Raw genomic sequence first — 19,416 nt, forward strand, 5'->3', positions numbered from 1 at the left:
TGCCTGAGCAAACTCCAATCCCTGAGGAGGACCGACAGCACCCTAGCAGCAGTTAATGCAGCTGGAGCCTGAATTCCTGTCTCCTGGTGCTGGGCAATGACCACAGACAGCTGACTTCCTTCTGCAAAATGCAACCTGCAAAAATCCGCATCTCACGGTCATAGGCAAATCATAGAATGTGATTTAGACAGAAGCCGAAAACGCATCCATAAAAAGCTCATGTTGGTTAACTGAAACTAGAATATAAAGTCATAATTGACAACTCCAAGCATATTTCAGAGACCACAGCTGTCCTCATCACTTGCATAGGGCTGATTAGTCTCCTAGTGAAGCTTTTCTACCTGTGACCTAGATAGAGCTCCAGGAACAGCATATGGTAATTATTGGCACTGCATAACACACATGGCATGAATAGTTTTCCCCTCTTACTAGTATGCTTCTCCATTCTGGTTTGCTTTTCATGTACAGTAATACTTGTGAATTTACATAAAAACAAAAAAGCATAGAAAATAAAAGGATATTCCCAAAACTAGAAATGCAGCTATTCTTTTTTCATTTCAGTAACCAACATTAGGAAAACACTAACTTCAGCAAATTTTTCAGATCATTCAATAATTTATATGCATATAAGAACAAATATTCAGAAAACAAAATAAAGACAGATAAGATTTTAAAAATATAAAATCATGAAGTTATTTAGCTCACAAAGATAATATGGAACACCTCCTCTTACTATTTTTATTAAACATCTGTGAAAATTATTTTGAGGAAATATGGTATTTCCCAATTACAAATTACAAAAAGCATTACTGCAGATATTACATATTCTAAGTGAATTTAACTTTAGCCATCTTCATGTCACAGCATTGTGTTAGAAGAGTAAAAATACATGCCATGATCAGATTTAACACCTTTAGATGACCTCTAATCAGAAATGTGTCATGCTACTCAAATTCCATCTGTCAAATGTTGTAAATACAGGTAAGTAAATATAAATGTCATTAGAAGCACAAATTATCTTACTGGGAGAAATTCTAGGATTTTATTTTTTGACAGCTTGTAATTTGGATATCTTCCAGTGTCAACAAAACCTGTTCAAGCATGATCTTACCTTGTTTTCACTACATCAAGGGGATGCATCAGGCAAATTTCTACAAGACCTATAAAAGAATAACAAAGAAAGGCCTAATAAACATTTGCACAAATAGTAATTTAATTTTCATTGACTTCAACAGTTTTTGAAATTTGAAAAGCAAAGTAAAAGCCTACACATATCATTGATGATACAGTACTCATACACCTCATATTTTAAATATGCTCTTGTGTATGTGCATAAACCATTGGGCTTTTCAACAGTAAACATCACTAGTTGTTCACGAGAGTGGGCAAGTGAGGACTTCAGCTATGCAATCAATTTAATCTTGGTTTTTCCTCAGTTTTCTGACTTAAGAACAGTGGGAACATTTGACTGGCATCATAAATAAATACAATAAGTCTTGTTGGGAGTATAGGAAGGGAGTTCAGGTTGGCACTTGCTTCCTTGTCATATAAGGATAATTCCTAAGGACACTGCAGGACTGCTCAGATGAACTTGATGTTAAGATGACAGCTGATTCCTGAGTATCTGAGCTGTAGCCTCGCTGGTTCCTGTCCTGTCCTGTCCAATGCCCTGTGCTGATGCTGATGTGTCGTCTTGGCTTTTCCCCTTCCTGCTCTGCTGCTCATCGTTGGCACCTGCACTCACATGATAGGGACTTCCCACGTCCCTGAAGAGAGTGTGAATCCCAAGGGGCCAGTGCCAAGGTAAAAGATCTGGAAGGTCCCAAATGCACCTGTCAACATCACCTTCAAAGTTGGCTGCATTATTTTTTCCACCCACCTGACACCTGATGAAAAGTCCATACACAACCCAGGGAGAACTTTCTAGTTAAATTTCTAAGTTTGCCTACTCTACTTTCCATTGGCATATCAGCTTCATTCCAAAGAGCAAATAAACAGTAAAAAGATGTATTTATCAGGACCACTGTAAAAGTGTATTTTAGAGATCTGTCACTCTGTAGACACAATAAAAACTACTACACAAAGCTTACAGGACTTTGAAATGCCAAGAAAATACATACATATACCTCCTAGATAATAATTACAATATCTTTGAAATTTCTGTGCCCTGGTTATTAGGAGTCTTAAATGTCCACTCATGCTTTTTACCCAGTGTAATTAAATTTAATGTTACATCATGAAGAAAGAGGTTGTGAAAACTCTAAGTATTACAATGTTTGAATGAATTTATTTAATTTATTTATGATTATTATAAAAATAATTACAAAGCTTCTGTAATAAAGAATGTATCTTTTGGTGATTTGGAGTTAAGTTTCAGGAAAGCTTGATTCATGAAAGCCTTCTTCTTCAAGTTAAAATATCTGCAAATTCTTCTCTTTATGTGTCCCACTGAAACTAAGCAGATGCTTATGTTCCACTAGATGCTCTCCTATTTCAGATGTCACTATCTTAAGTTCTACATCTTGTCCTCTTCTTCTAATGGCACACACCACATCTGAGCTTAGGTGTTACTACAGTTAACAGTCTGTAATACGTTTTGTTGCATGCTAGGCTACTCAATTGCTTTCTTTTTCTAAGAGAAGTATTGAAATTAACACAAAGAGAAAATCACATTTTGAAATATTGCACACAAAAACTGTTTAACTAATGGAATTTGCATTTTGGCCCTATTCTTTGACAGACTTGATGGAGAAAAGCTCTTAGTGAGCTTCATGCAGGAACCAGGCTCTGCAGTTCTCTGTGGCACACATTGCAGTATATTATCAGTATCAGAAACCTGAGCTTCTTTTCATTATTGAGTATTATCTAAGAGAGGCTTAAAGTTTCACATTTTGATTATTTTAGAACTAATAAGCTTAGTGTTTCAGGTAGAACAGGAAAACTGGGGACGTGGCCTAAAGTTTAAGTCTGAGAGCATTAAATTTCAAAACATTATCTACTTTCTATTTCGACTTTATGCAAACCTTCTGAGTAACACAGATCCTTCTAAGTAAGCCTTTTAAACTGAACTAGAGCATTAGCTGAGGGAGGATTCTCATTATAGTCAAAGGAGATATAGCCAATAAACGCAATAGAGCTTTTAGCTCAGCCTATATTAAATACTTATATTTAAAAACAGTAATTTATTTTCTGCTTGATACACTTTACATATTGAATATATGTATTATTGATAACTGTTACATATTTATCCTAAGGAATAATAAGCTACTTATACAACAAGAAAGAACAGCAAAAGTTTTGGCACATGAATACAAGTAATTTTTGGAGATAGTAACAGAAGGAGGGTGTAAATTGCAATGCTAGAATTCTTCATTAAAATTATTTAAAAGGAATTTACATTAAAATTATTTAAAAGGAATTTACATTAAAATTTGTAAAGATGTCAAAATGTTCAAACTGAGTTCCTAACATAAAATACTTGCTGTGAGTTCCAATTTAACAGAAACAATTTTCATTATTTTCTATCATTACACTCTAATGCATAAAGATTGAAAAACATAAAATTTGCCAGACAGCCCCTAATCCTTAGTTTCCTGACACTGAGTTTGAAGGACAGTATCAGGCTGATATTTATGATCATTCTTTTGCTGTATTACTTCATGCAACCTTGTTTTCTTTTCAATTTTGGATTAAAGGAAGACAACATAGGTGATATCAGTCAAAGGATATTAAAATTAGTAGTAATGAGATTCCTTAAAAAGAATGCAATTTTTTCAATGAAAGCAAAAGCTGTCATCATTATTTCTGCGCAAGTATATTTATTGCTCTAATTATTGTCCAAGAATTGCTTCTATTTCACTAAAATAAGATCATATCACATTTCACATAAGGGAACTGTCCCAAAATCCATAAACTACTCCAACAGCTGCCAACAGGTGCTTTGTGAGTGGAGCTGCAACCAAGTATTTCAGTGCTGGCAGGGGGCAGAGCCTATGGCTTTTTCCCTTTCCAACCACCTCCCTTTCTAAGCTCTCTTTTTCCAACTTTCCTCATTTTTGATCTTCTATTCCATCTCATTTTGGCAGATAGAGCCTACAGTAGGGGGCCAAGCATGGGGCCAAGGGTTGTTCACCCTATTCTGTTTTTGCAGCATTAATGACCATTTTGGGAGAAAACTGTAGAGTGCCAGAATTTGGCTCTATTTTCTTGGTCCTCATAGGATAATTTTTAATTCAGGCATTTTTCCAGCAACTGAATCAGATGAATTCCAAGGTCCTTGGCAAGAGCTCTGTTTTGATAACTTCAGGATTCTATTGGTTATCTGCCTTTCTCAGTCTTTTCTTTGTCTCATCATATAATTACACACCGGATTTTAAACGATGTATAGTTACTTGATTTCACTAGATCATTCTTCAAAAGAAGCAGGGATTATGACACAGCTCTCTGAGGAGCACCAAGGGACTGCACACTGTGCAAGACACTAATGGAACAGCTACAAACACAAGCCACATTTTTCCATCTACTATAGTAGTCATGCAAATCATTACAATATCCTACTTGATAGCCTGCCCAGAAAGTGTGGTGGCCCTACTAAATTACAAGCACTCTGAGATATGCTCAATAAAATAAAATATACTGCCCTTTCTTTAGCTAATGTTCATCAGCTTTGTGACAAATTCAATTAGCACTATGAAAATCTAATTTACTAAACAGCTCTATCAGGGTGCAATATATCTTAACTTGTCACTCTGCAAAGACTACTGTTTACAAACTTTATTTCCATGATAAAGTAGTTCAAATAGTTACAGATACTTTGTCCAAAAAATACTCTAATCGTCCCACTGGATCTCCTTGGTGATGTCACATGCAAACTATCCCAGAGTGATATATGACGGCCTAATTATGTTTATAACAACTCAGATCCAACTAGCTGAACAAGAGCCCAAAGGAAATATAGGAGAGAATAATTACTGGGTCAGTCCAACATTTGTTGTCTAATGGGTGGGAAAATATTCCCTGTGAAAACCAAATACTTACCATAAAACAAGACATAATCAAAATCTCTGTGTTGAAGAAATAGCCAGCTGTCATCATTGACATGCTCTGAGCATACACAAGTGGAGTATCAACAACCAAGAAGGGAAACCAGAATTCTATTATGTAAAACATTCTGCTCAGTAACCGAGCCCATAGAGGGAATAAAATGACAGAAAATGCTGACCCCCAAACTGATTCTCCTCAGTGAAGCATTTTCCCTTTCCAAACTAGTATCTTCTGTCTTTAAAATGTTTCCCATTATGGACTACATTACATTCCCCTCTACAAGATTCACATTTAAAATTTCAAACCAGCAATCTTCACATGCATCTCTTCAATTAAAACATTTTGGTGACCAGTGGCTATTTTGAGTTCCTGTGTTCTTTGTTGCTCTATTCCATCATTCACACAAGTCTTGTATCAATAATCATACGTGGCTTGATAATACTATGACACTGTTTAAAATGTGTTGCAATTGTAACAATCCATCTGGGAAAATGTGAAAGCTTGAGATTTCAGCAGCACAGAATTACAGCTTTCCTTGTATCTGCAAGGGTTTCCATACTTCATGTATTCACTGCATAGGGAGAAAAAGAATGAAATCTAGCTAACAGTTCTTGCAAAATAACACAGATAAAACCAGAACCATTTGGGCTTTGTAACTCCTTAGGAGAGGACCTATCTTTTTATCTTCAGCATTTCATTGATCCTCAAAGATATGAACTGTAAAGTGTGAAGTGCCTGCGATAGACACTGATTTGTTTCAAAGAAACCTGAGCTGCTCACCCTCTATGTGTTTTCTGCACAATACAGGAACACAGATTCAACACAGATTCAAGAGATGCAGAGCATGATCCATGTGTTGGTTCAGACAATCTCCTACAGAGTAGAAGCCATTATGCACCCTCCTCCCCTTGTGTTACTCATTTCCCTGGAATAACACAGTCACTGGAGAAACACAACAGACAGGAGACTGGTCATAGAAAATGTGGCAATAAACACATCAGGCACTGTATATTGTATAGCTGGAACAGTTGATATTTATTTTGGCTTTTACATAGATATAGTTACAATGTACGAAATGATCATAAATATTTTATGCGTACTATACATTTCCTTCTGAGAATATAAGTCCAACAGAAAGAATCTCATGTTGATCTTTGTATCCTAATCAAAACAATGACAAATTCCTCTTAAATATGCTTTTGTGTTGGCTAAAACACTCCATTTGACAAGATGAAGCACAGACTCTCTTCTTGATTGTAACAGCACTATTTCATAAAAAAATAAATGCCTGGAAAAAAAAGCATCTCTGCAGTCAATTCTTCACAGATTAATTAATTTCTATCAGCTGGCTATCTGACTTCCTCTTCACAGACACATAAAACTTTTACCTCTTCTGTAAGAGTACTTTCCTCAGAAAAGTCCACAAAATGTTAGGTTCACTGGGCAGCCAAGGCTCACTCCTTTCACAGGGAAGCAGTCACATACTGTGCCCTTCTCAATTGTAGTACATGTCAACTAGGCTCCAAGGAAAACTATACAAAAGCATGCACAGACTGTGCTGAGAGAGATCTACCTGTTAGCCTTCACTTAAGAAAGTGACACTTATTTTAACTCTTGCCCAGGATTCTATTTAGTGTGGCATGGGATTAACTAATGGTACCCCGGAGCTCCTCACAAACATTAATTAACATTTTAGGTAAGGAGCCAAATCAATGCTTTCCTTAGAAAATGTGGAGAAATGGAAAGTTACTCCAAAAAGTACTCCATAATGGCAGTGCTCTATTCATGAGTCATTCTTCCTCAGAGACCTAGTCTACACGGAGGAAATACACTAGAAAACATGTTAATTAAACAAGTTGTTGAGTATGATTTTCCCCTTGGTGTAGACAAGGATGTCTGTGTTTAAAAATGTGTTGGTTGATCACAGAAGGGTCCCAGAAGGAGCTGTTGGTTTACTGTCACATTTTAGAAGTCTTTTGCATGTCTACAGGAGGAGGTGGGTCATGTTCAGCTTCTTGTTCGGTAACAGTGCTCCTTAACAGATGCAACCTGTCAGTGTAGCACTGCTATCTGGAACTGTTATCCCCAAAAGCAGGGCTGGGAACAGTGATTACCAGGCTCTCAAAAAAAGAAAACCAAACCACCCTGGACTTCAGCAGCAGATGGAAATGCTTGTTGGTTGGTCTATATTATTTATGTTGAAAGTTGTCAGTGCTCTTGAAGCTCTCTCCACGAAAGCAATTCAGCCCGTGTTGAAATAGTAATAATGGCTCCTTGGTTATAGGGTATAGCAAGCAAACATCTTAAGCTTCAAGGTTTCAAGTAAAGATTCCTCAGGGACAGGAGAATCACATCCTAGATATGTGGAAGACAGGAGCTGAATTGAGTGTTTCAGGCAGCATTTTGTCTAGACCAGCTGTTGCTCAGCCATAACCCCCTTCAGCCTCCAACCAGTACACAGACCCAGCTAGAAACATGCTGATGCTCAATGCTCCCATCAGAAAGTTCAAACTGCTCATCTTTGGTGCTCACAATTCTTACCTAGTATCTGCTGCATTTCACTGCTGCCTGCCCAGCTAAAGAGAACATTGTTACCAGATGGGAAACTGTTCAGTTCTATTGCAAATAAAAAACAAATGTGATTGTAGTCTATTATTTTTTCTGAGCTTGAAAATTGGGTTACAGCAATTAAGTGAATAAAGACAGAAAATGGTATGCATCTTCTTAAATAGTCATGCTCTGAATAAAAGATACTCAAACCTAAGTTGTGATCTACACATGGGCACAAGTGCAAAAAGCTTTATACCTTTGGAAGAGCAAATTCCACCTTGAGATAATACATGCATATACAAGTACCGAGGGGTTATTATAGTAATGATAAAACAATATTTAATATTAAACATTTGTCAATTAGGCGCACATTGAGAAAGTATTTGTCTTGCCTTGGGGACTTTGTTGGAAAAATGAAAAAAATAAACCCCCTTGAGATTATTCTTATATTTTAGTTCCTTTTTTCTGATTTATTTTTATTAGATCTTTAGATTGGTAATAAATGGTCCTATCAAGCAATCGTAATTCCCTTTCACAGTACTTCTACCATAGTATAGACATTTTTTCAGTCCAACACACAGCCAAACTGATACATGTGAATTTAATGCAAGTGGGATAGTTGTAAATATGCTCATCAAAACCATGGGTTGTCAATCAACAATTTCTGCCTAACTTACATTTAGCAGAATTCTGCAATATTTTATCAATGTATTTCTTGTCTCTGGGGTAAAAAATATCTAGCTTTAATGTTCAAAGCACTTATGCAAACTGTTGTAAATGTAGCACAAATTTATTAATTATTTGCTTTCTACAACATTCAAGGCACAATCAGTCAAATCAGGAAATTGTGCTCATGCTGCCAGCAATAACCACATCTTTATATCTACTGTTGCCTAGAATACAGCTCTATGAATCTCTTAACATGCTTCACTTAAACTGCTCAATGCTCATTTATGTTCTGCAAGTACTGAGTAAAAACAAATGCCATCTTCCAGTTCAATTTGATTTTTTATTTGCTGTGTACTTTAAAATGAAAAAATTAAGTTGTTGTTTCACAGACCTACCAAGTTGATTAACCTCATTCCTATGGCTTGACTGAAACTTATGTATCTGCCATTAGAGAAATCTATGATGATTTGGAGGATCAAGTTAATTTTAAATTATGCACAGTTAAATATATTTATAGTAAGACTAGAAGGAATTGTCAAATCAACCACTAAAAATCAGTGGCTTGTAACAAAGAATCTTCTACTAGAGCTACATGTCTTTGGAAGAAAGGTTCTTCCAGACTCCAATAGCATATAATACTTTCACAGATATGCAGTTCCAACTGCACTACTCAGAGCCTTTCTGAAGCAAAATGTTATGTAGAAATGTTCTTTGTGTGGTAAGACCCACAAAATTTGCCTTTATGACATAGTCAAAAGTACAGTTTTAGAGTTCTAGACTTTTCACACATTTACTTGATTTTAAATACCAAAGCTGTTCCAGTGAGGCTAAATAGTATGGAGGGTTTGATCCTGCAGTCAAATAAGGTAACATTCATGTACTGATACAAAAATATAATAGAGCAAAGCACAGCATACAACATTAAAAAAAGCAAATATTTTCTTCGAGTTCTTCAATTTTATTGAGGCAATATAGCATGGCTCACCAGAACTTACCATTTAGAATGTCACAGGAATTTGATTCTTTTTAACTAGCATTTAAATTCCTATTTTAAAATAGTAATAAAAACATTAAGATATCAAACAATTTTCAGAAAATATACTGCTTTGGATTCACAAATACTTCTGTGCAAAGTTGCTTTCTCCAAAACTATTAGCAATAAAGAGCTGTTTATTAGCAAACTGATTTTTTTCTTTAGTTAGTCTTTCTGACGCTATATTAGCATTAAAACTTTGTGTTATAAAATAAACACTTGCAGTTTACAAACTTCAGTATCTGAGTCTCTAGACACAAGTGAAAGGCTATATATTGTGCAAATTCTCCATAAATTTTTCAGCAAGTATTACAGGCTGTCACTCAGATATGACATATTCTTTCCTTCATGTGTGTCTGAAATGGAAGTTTTTTAAACCATGACTGAAAGGACCAGTGAGGTCAGTGCTGGGTTACGTGATGTTTGTGTCACTACAGCTTCAGATATTTCAATGCATATTGAATCAATATTCCTGCAACAAAAATGTGTAACTGATATTTTCGTTGCTGCTATAGTAAAATGCTCCTCAGTAAACTTGTTTTCATAAGAAGTTTGCCCATTCATATGTCCCAGAGCTGTTGTAATCTTCATTGCTAATGCTGATCTAAGAGCATGGACATTATTTTATTTCTTGACACATTTAAAGTTCTCTAATGAATAAAGCAAACATCTTATGGCTGCTTGGACTGTCACTCGATTGCCCTGGAGGGTTTTAATGTCTTTAAAATAGGCCTCCTAGTTTGTATTTAACTACCTTGCCCACAGAGGTCTGAGGGGTAGAGCAGATCAAAGATGTGCTGGCAACATAAAAAGCAGCTGTCCTTCATTTACCTTTAATTAGCTACATCTGACCAGATTCTTTATGGCCTCTTTGTCACACATTCAACAGTCTATAAGCCTTCTGACCTGTCCTTAAGGACTCTACCATTACAAGAGTTTCAACAAAATGCAAATTAAAAATATGAGATACAGATCTTTGAAAAAATATTTGGTCTCACAATAGAAATATTACATGAGGTACTAATATTTTTGATTTATCTGCAAAAGCTACAAATTGCTCAGTATTTGGAGTGTCAAAATGGAATCGAGCTTAGCTTAGCTATTTATGGTTCTCTGTGTACTACTCAACATTGCAGTGAATAAATTTCACACAACAAGGAATCCTACAGAGAATGGAAAGCCAAGCACGTGCCTCTTTGGCTAGGACACAAAGGAAGTCACATACCTGCTCCCCCCACCCCTTTTCCTTTTTCACCTCTACTTTGCACAGAATGCACACCAACATCCAGCAGGATTTTGGAAGTTCTATTGCTGCTGCAGGATCAATAAACAAGTCGTGTACATTATAGTGCACAGAAAGCTTGTATCATCAAACTAAGGCCCTTATGGAATAAATGAAACTGTTTAATGCAGCAGCTGGAGTGTATGCTAAATGATTCAAGTTAGTATTTGGTCACACATGGCATTATATTAACCCACTGAGATGGACATCTTCAAATTACCTGGGTTTTGGGTTAAGTCCTTTCATAAAGGATTAGTTAACAAAAAAAAAAAATATGTAAGATATATGCAAAGTAGAATGGTTTCAAAAATTGATTCTGTTGTCTAAACTCTCTCTTTTCATCTTTCTCTGTATGTAAAAACAATTTATAATTTTCACATTTTTATCAAAATTCCAACTGTTCAGGCTTCCCTAGGAAAGTTTTAGTTAATCAGATCTTCAGAGAAGTTAGCACACCTCCCAAGGAATTTGTGGTCAGGTACATAAGCAACCAAACAACCTGCCCCAATGAATGTACATTAGCTGCAGGTGTGGCTGGAAGCCTTATTCTTCAAGAAAAGACTGTACTATGAGCAGCATACAGAAGTAACTTTATCCCCAAGACTAGGAAGCTTGAGGGATGACTGTTATACCTCAGCCTTATCCTCACAAAGCTCTTTTCTAGTACAAGGAGTACATGTACTGTACTTAGTGCTTGACCCAGTGTATAGCTGACAGACTTATTCATCATTTATTACAAAGGCATGTATCTTTCCTCCCTCATTTAGAAGTTTTGATTTAAACCAGGAGTCAAATCTATTTCCATATATAACTAAAGGAGAAACACGCATGAATAAATAAAATTAGGGGACTTAAAAAAATAATTAAACTGGCTTATTTTTGTTCCATAATTCCTAAAGTTAAGAATAATTGAACAGTTATTAGCAAGATTAGGATTTGCTTCATGTTTTTTACCACCAAGATAAAGATATCCTGAAGTACACAGATGTATGAATAATGAAATGAGAGTACCAGTTTCAGTTCAGCTGAAGAAAGCAAATAGAGATATGCATAGTAATGCTGAATGTGTAATATAGAGAATGGTAATTTTCCATGTACTAGTCCATGTTATATTGAAAATACATCACCCTTGACTCCCAAAATTCCAAAAACTGTCAAAGAAACAGACTGCCCAAAGACAAACCTAACTCCAGGAATAGGAATGGGCCTAAAATATTATTATTATAAAGTACTTGCATAATGTAGAATAAAAACTTATTTTTTTTCTGAATCAACAACAACAAAAAATTCTTCTGGGTAAAAATATCTAAAGTTTAAAAAAAACCATAAAAATTTTGTTTAAAATATACATGCAAGACATGAACAACTACTGTTTGAGACCCTTAGAGCAGTTGGCTTTGGAATGGCTGCTGAAGTGAATACTATAAATAAGCAGAAGGGCAAAAAATGTACTGTAAAGTATCTTGTCTGGGGCAAACCGTGCAGTCACTATGTGACCAGCTATCCTAGGGTGAGGTCTCACTCATTTTCTTCACTGAATTTCAATGGTTTTAATTTTCTGCTTTTGTGAGCAGAAATATTTCAGAAATATCAAGGAGGAGTAATTCGTTTGCAAACTTCCTTTAGTTCAATATTTATGAATAATATTGTAGACAAAATATACTCCAAAATAAAGTATATATGCTGTAAAACACTACTTATGACTATAAACATATGTTTCAAATCAGTGATTTTATATGAAAATACATGAAATTTGGCAAAAACAATAGTTAACTTTTCATCAGGGGAAAGCTCAGTATTGAATGGCCATTGCCTGGAAAATTAGACAACTGACCACAAAAAAGAAGCAAAAATTCCAGAAAAGTTTATAATGACATTTAGGTTTGAACAATTGCTGCACCTCAACATATCAAACTGTGGTAATTTTTGTTTTGTAAAGTGGCTTTCTAGCACTCTTTGCTAATTTGTATTTGAATGACTTAGGAAAAAGTTTTGGTTCCCATCAAGATAGCTGAAGAGCTTTTTCCAAACTCTCCACTAGTTGCTGCAATATAAACTGAACAATCCATGATCTTTTCCATTTGCTCCTTGGCTGATAAGGCTTTATAAATTTTTTATGAAAACCTCAACTACCTTTAGTTCCCTACCTACTGGAAAGATTTGTAAACCAAAAGTATAGGTAAACAATTGTTGAAAAATGTTCTAGGTCCATACCAGACATCTACTGAAAAATTTCTTTAAAACAGACTCTTTTTACTGTTTAACAATGAATACTACTTAAAAAGCAAATTTGAGACAATATTTTCTCCCATTTTAACTGCTATAGTTTGGACTACTAAAAACATTTTCACAACAGAGATTCTTAATCTTTTACACATCTAAAATAATATGTATTTTTTTTAGAAAAGCAAACATTTAGGCTCCAAAAGTTTAGATTTTCACCTAGTGTTTGAATATTCCTGAGATTTTAAAATACATTTTTGTTGGGGTTTTTGTCTGTTTCAGTAGTTGTAACATTACACATTGACAAGAAAACAAACTACTTTCAAAAGCAAGCTGACTTTTGAATAAAGTTGATGAAAGTGTCACTAGTTTAAGGCTTGGGTTTTCATTAAGAAATTTATACTTATTTGCAGGCAGTGCTCAGCAATTTCCTCATGCTTTACACAGGTAACTAGAAACTGAGTAGTATCCAGTACAAAAGAAAACCCCAAACCTGACTTTTGATTTGCTGCTGTCCAAAATTTCCACTGAAGCTGTAACTTTTTATTTTCTTTTTTTTTTTTCTGTAATGGAGACAGGATCAAATTCCAAAAGATGTCTTAAGAAGAATATACCCAAACTTTATGTATCCAAGCAAAGTAGTATTGCAATATATGTAGCTCTGCAAAGAGATCAAAATCTAGATGCATCTTTCTTTTTCTTCTCCAACATTCCACCAATATCAAGAGCACTTACTATAGGATTAAAATACAAAATTCATCTCAATTACAAGATGAGGCCTAAACCAACTGCTTTATATATTAAGATATTCAAGACTGAATCCCCTGCTTATTAAAATGGAAGCATTTTCTTAATATTTCAGAGAACTTTTGTATGTACACTAGGAGGAAACACATTCTTGGTGTCAAGTCAACTAAAACACAATGATCAATTATCAAGTATCTGTGGATAGAATAAAAAAAATAGAAATTATTTTCTTGAGTGTGACCTGTATACACAATGATGTAAAATATTCAAAGGTCTTCTACAGCATGCATTTTTTGTTGAATTCTATGTTGTGGCAACAGGTGATGACAGCACCACTATTATGTGTTATTTTAGCAGTCACTGGTCTTCCCAGTATTTTTCACCACTCCCATCTGCTGGCAGTATATCATGGCAAAGATTCAAGAGAAATCCACTATGAAGCTGATTGTTAACTGGGAAATGTCGACATGCAAAGCCATGTTTAGAATTAACCTGTCTTTAACATTTTCAGGCGCCCACACCCTCTCTTCTTTCCAAACCTTAATTACATCAGCAGCTTGACAGCATTAAAAATCAAAACAAAAGAAAAATGCAAAGAAGAAGTAGAAGGGAAAAGTGTAGCTCTATTTAACACAAAGACAGAGCAATAATCCTCCAACGGAGGCACAGAGGACAGTAACACTGACCTTGCCAAGAGATAAATGCCTTAAAAAATAAATACTACCAGTTAAGAAGGAATAATTTTCCACTAAAAGTATGAGGACTTACCACCACTGACTGTAATGACAGAAATTTCCAAATTCTTCCTTTGGGAAAATACCTGATTTTTATTGGTCAGTAACTATGCATGTAACTGAAAACTTAAGGATCTTTTCTCACAGAAGATGCACTTTCTCCACTAATTGTTTTAAAATGAGATCTTCTTTTTTTCAGAACAAAATGAACCCTCAAAACTAGCAAGGATACTATTATCCCCTAGATGATTCTTTAATACATGCTCTAATTGCTGACAGTGGTCAGCTACATGTCAAGTTAAAAAAGGATAATTCTAAGTCCCAACTTAAGTAGCTACAGTATCTTTAGAGGGTTTTTGTCACCTGAATAAAATGCCTCTGTCATGGTGTAGTGTGCCACACTACTTTTGATGCCAATAAAGAAACTATATATCTCTTAAATTATGTCCATACATCCTCTACAAAAACATGTGTGTCAGAGCCAAGTAGCATAATGCAATCAGCATCTGAAAAGTGTTCTACAGATCCAAGTTTCTGGCATCTAAACAGTGGATATCCTGAAATGTGCACTTCAAAGTCAAACTTCATCGTTCAAACCTCTCCTCTCCACACCATCAATCCATACTCCCCTCACAATAAAACAAACAAACAAACAAACAGGAAAATCAGAGTTCCTGTAAACTGGCAAGCTCAAGTGTTGTCCTCCTCACAAACTGTGAAAGTTAGGAATAAACAGACCTGCAGATCCACCCTGTGAGAATCAAAGCCAGTTTGAGTGCTTGTAGAAGGCAAATGCTGACATATGCTTCTTCCATATTATGACATCAAAGAAGCCAAATTCCCTGCAAAGTTCCTAAAGATACAGAATTTGCATGCTACATTATTATTAGACAACTGTGACTAATAGACCCAACTAATTAATTTAATTCCTTTTGTTACCTTTTTATATCTATATTTGGAAATTATTTAACACAACCAAAAAGACTGACAAGATTAAGCAATTAGTGCTGAGGACGCAAAATACCTAAATTACATACATTTTTAGTTAATAATACTGCAGATACTTTAAGTAAGCCACCTGATCTGGTGGAAGGCATCCCTGCCCATGGCAGGGGGGTTAGAACTAGATTATCTTTAAGGTCACTTCCAAACCAAGCCATGCCACGATTCTATGAGGTTTAATTTGAATGTTTAATTAGGTTAGATGTTCCTGTCTTGGATAGCCTATGAGTATAAAATTAATCTGTTCATTCAGATCTAATTCCAAGAATTCATTCTTGCAGGAACCATAGAAGTCCTTTAGAAGACTGCCTCCACAAGCCCTGCACTCTGGAACTATTCCATTAATAAAGTTAGCAGCCCTGCACTACTGAGCTGCAGGAGAGAATTGAAACTTGATATTTAAACTGGGAAGGATATCATCTGTGTAGCTAATTACCACAGGTTTTATGGTATACGTATAAGCACATGAATAAACACTTTGTGCATGTTGCAAGGTCCTTAATTTATAAATGGTCTAGATTGCAACTTTTATTTGGTTTCCTACCATGAGATCCAATAAAGAAAACTTCATTGTTTTCCTCCAAAATAATAGCTGGTGCCTCTGCACCTGACTGTAATCATTGTAGAAGCCTGTACTGGAAAGCAACCCAGTTCGGACTGCAAATGTATAAAAAAACCCAGTTTTTCTTTTTAAACAGAAAGCTGCTCTGAGGAAAGCAACATATCTTCCTGAACTATTACAGTCTGATTTAAACAACACCATTCACTCACTTAATTTGGTACCAAAGCATTCCTGCTCAGATAAACAAACAAGCATCTGCTATAATTTTAAAAGAGGAATTTTGAAGAAGTAGAGAAGCTAAAAGTACAGCAAACAGCAACCTTTCTTTTAACTTAAATACAGTGTGTTCTTCAAAGCTCAACATTATCAAATACTATCACAACTACATTTTTCCCCCCTTCATGTAAACTAAACCATTAAGACATTTTCTCATTAAATAGTCTTTGAATAGTGATTTGCCATGATATCATCGTGTTTCAGAGTCAAAGTTCAGATGTTAACTTTTGCATCTCTGCAGAGCAATGTTGAATCTGTGCTAAACAGCAGACATGCATAGAACATAAACACTAATCAGAACAATGTTCCTGCATGAATCATACAATCACAGAATGGTTTGGGTTCGAAGGGACCTTAAAGGTCATTTATTACCAATCCACTTGCCATAGGCACGGACACCACTTCCTAGATCAGTTTGCTCGGGACCATCCAGCCTGCTTTTGAACACTTCTAGGAATGGGGTATTCACAACTGCTCTGGAAAACTTGTTCCAATGTCTCACCAACCTCTGAGCAAAGAATTTCTTCCTAACATTTAAATGAACCTTGCCCTCTTCCACTTTAAAGCCATTGCCCCTTGTCCTGTCACTACCTGTCCATATAAAAAGCCCCTTTCCCTCTTTTTTATATCCCCCTTATGGTACTGGAAGGCCACAATGAGCCTTACCCAGGCTCTTCTTCATGCAGAACAGCTCCAGTTCTCTCTCCCCATCTTTGTAGGAGAGGTACTCCAGCCCCCAATCATTCATGTACCCCTCCTCTGGGTCTTTCTTGTGCTGAGGACTCCACACCTGGGCACAGCACTGCAGGTGGGGCTCACGAGGGCAGAGCTGAGGGGCACAATCGCCTCCTTTGCTCTGCTGCTCCCACTGCTTTTGATACAGCCCAGGATGCAACTGTCCCTCTGGTCTGCATGGGAATGCTGCTGGTTCATGTCCAGCTTTTCACCCATAGGAATCCCCAAGTCCTTCTCCACAGGGCTGCTCTCAGTGACTTCTTGTTCCAGTCTACTCTTTTAGCTGATATTGCACAGTAGCAGACATCCAAGGAATCTGGCAATGCATACCTTACACAATGGCAACAAAAAGGGCAAAACCTCAGTAATGACAGTTTAACCCAGGTCAGCTACAGAATTTAGATGACTACAGCTGTACTCAAACTTTGCACACATGGCACCAATACTTCATGATAGCTGCCTAGTCTTTTCCCTTTCTCGACATTTAAATTTATCACTGCCATCCACCTGTTGTATGCTGCCATTTTTTGCGAACAATGAACCAGACTGTAGCTGTATATGCATAGCTTAGCAGTAGGAACCATAATAACTCACAGCCTTGATTTACTAATGCTGTTACTTCTGAATAAACAGTATTTTCCAGTTTTACATCTTATGCCTTACTGCTTTCTTTTCACTTAAATCATATTTGTTTCCAGTTAAGACCCTTTTTTTTCTTCGAAAGACAGTAGAAAATATATTACATATTCTCCAAAAGCACAAATAAATATTTAAGACCTGCATATTCTCGTTGTTCCCTGAAGATCTTGTGCGACACTGTCATTCATTAGCTTGCTCTGGGCCATTACATTTCTACACATTTTACTTACACTGGCACACGGCCAGCACTGACTGCTCAACTCTAGAAAGTCCACATGTTTTTGTACTTTTTGAAACTAGCATGACAACCATTCTGAAGAGTAGCTCTCACCTGCTACGTTAAACTGTAAAACCATGAACATTGATGCTCTTCTCTCTCTGTTTAGTGCTGAAAGTGAAACTATTTTTTCAGGTGCAACAAGAGCCATATGAAATCTCCCTAATGTGTAGACATTCTGTAGCCATGTTTTTAATGGAACAGATCCATTAAAATTATCTAGAAAAGTAAAAAATAAATTCAAGTTTTACAACAGAACCTTGTGTATATTGGTGGACAAAAATCATAGCTCAGATAAATGCTGGGTAGAACTTGTCTCTTTCTCAACTTAAGAAGAGACTGAGAAGTAATGCAGCAAGAAAGATCCTTTGTGCAGAGAGAACCACAACAGTTTTCCTCCAACATATGAATGAATCATAACTGACTGATTAAAACTGGGGAAATACTGAACTTTAAACAGTATCACAGATCTGTAAAACTAGCAAAATATACATAGTTTACTTAGTTTGCACATAAACATGTAAAATCTATTAACTTCAATATATATTGCCTGAATAAATTCTCAGACTGCATATGGTAACTAAACATGAGAATTACATGAATTCAAATAATTAGGCAAAGCCCTTCAGCAGTACTATGTGAAGATTTTTATTTAGTTAAGCTTTTTTCTTCTACTACTTATGAACCCCCTGAAAAGGGAAGGAGGAAAACCGAGGCTTTAATATAATCTCACCGGGATTTTTAAAGTAGAGTAAATGGTGTAAAATGCTTTTCCACTGAAAATGTTTCTATCAGTTCTCCACTGACTACTGCCTTAAGTTTATCTTGCTCTGATGTTTCCTTTCTTACTGCTTCTGAGCAATTTAATGGCAGGTATTCTCTTTAAACTACAGTACTCAGCATTATCACTCAAATAAAGTTTTAAAATCCATTTCCTGTGTATTAATTGCTTACATTACTTGACAAGCTAGGAAAAAAGGCGATTAGAAGAAAGCAATCCTCATTTGTGCATACTTATAGGCTCTGACCTCCTGAAAGTCTGACCCAACCTAAATATTTGGACCTTTACATTTATGTACTTATCCAGAAAAAAAATTAACACCAAGTTTTCAGGAAAATACTATAATCTTTGCTGGATGAGGTACTAATTTGATACACTGCAAAAATAATTAACATGTAAATATATAGATTGTTTAAAAACTAATTCTTTCCTATTTCCACTTTCAAATTAAAGAATCACTAATTAATTGAAAAATTAGTATTTTTCTTTTATTTTCTTCAATTAAACTACCTAAATAATTACTTAGAGGTCATAATTATGCTTTTCAATTTAGGTCACTAACTGCAGGTTCCCCAGAAACGTTTCTGACTGAAGATAAATCCTCCATTATTACCTGCATTTCAAAGTATATTGATCAGCAAGAATCCTGACAGACAAGTATCTTACAGAAGATAACTTTATATATATATATATATATATTTATTTTTTTTTTAATAATGCTTATTTCAGAGGGGAACTTATAATAAAGTGCCACTTAGGGCACAATGCATTATGATTATTGTAGTTGGAGAAAACACTATTCCATAAACAAATTGCATGATACGAAATAAATAATAACCACAACAGTTGTAGATTCAGAGTCT

The 19,416-nt window shown here is 35.6% G+C and overlaps 1 protein-coding gene across 4 annotated transcripts in view; it reads right to left on the minus strand.

The window, feature by feature from the left end:
* Positions 1-19,416, minus strand: part of SLC25A21 (solute carrier family 25 member 21) — a 228,455-nt gene that overhangs the window by 97,086 nt on the left and 111,953 nt on the right. For all 4 annotated transcript variants that reach the window (XM_088167309.1, XM_014890727.2, XM_014890720.2 and 1 more), the window contains exon 2: positions 1,112-1,160. In XM_088167309.1, the coding sequence (XP_088023435.1) occupies positions 1,112-1,160 (49 nt within the window). The remainder of the gene's footprint in view (positions 1-1,111; positions 1,161-19,416) is intronic.

Source organism: Sturnus vulgaris, chromosome 6 (assembly GCF_052056855.1).
Source record: "Sturnus vulgaris isolate bStuVul1 chromosome 6, bStuVul1.hap1, whole genome shotgun sequence".
Classification (NCBI taxonomy): Eukaryota; Metazoa; Chordata; class Aves; order Passeriformes; family Sturnidae; genus Sturnus; species Sturnus vulgaris.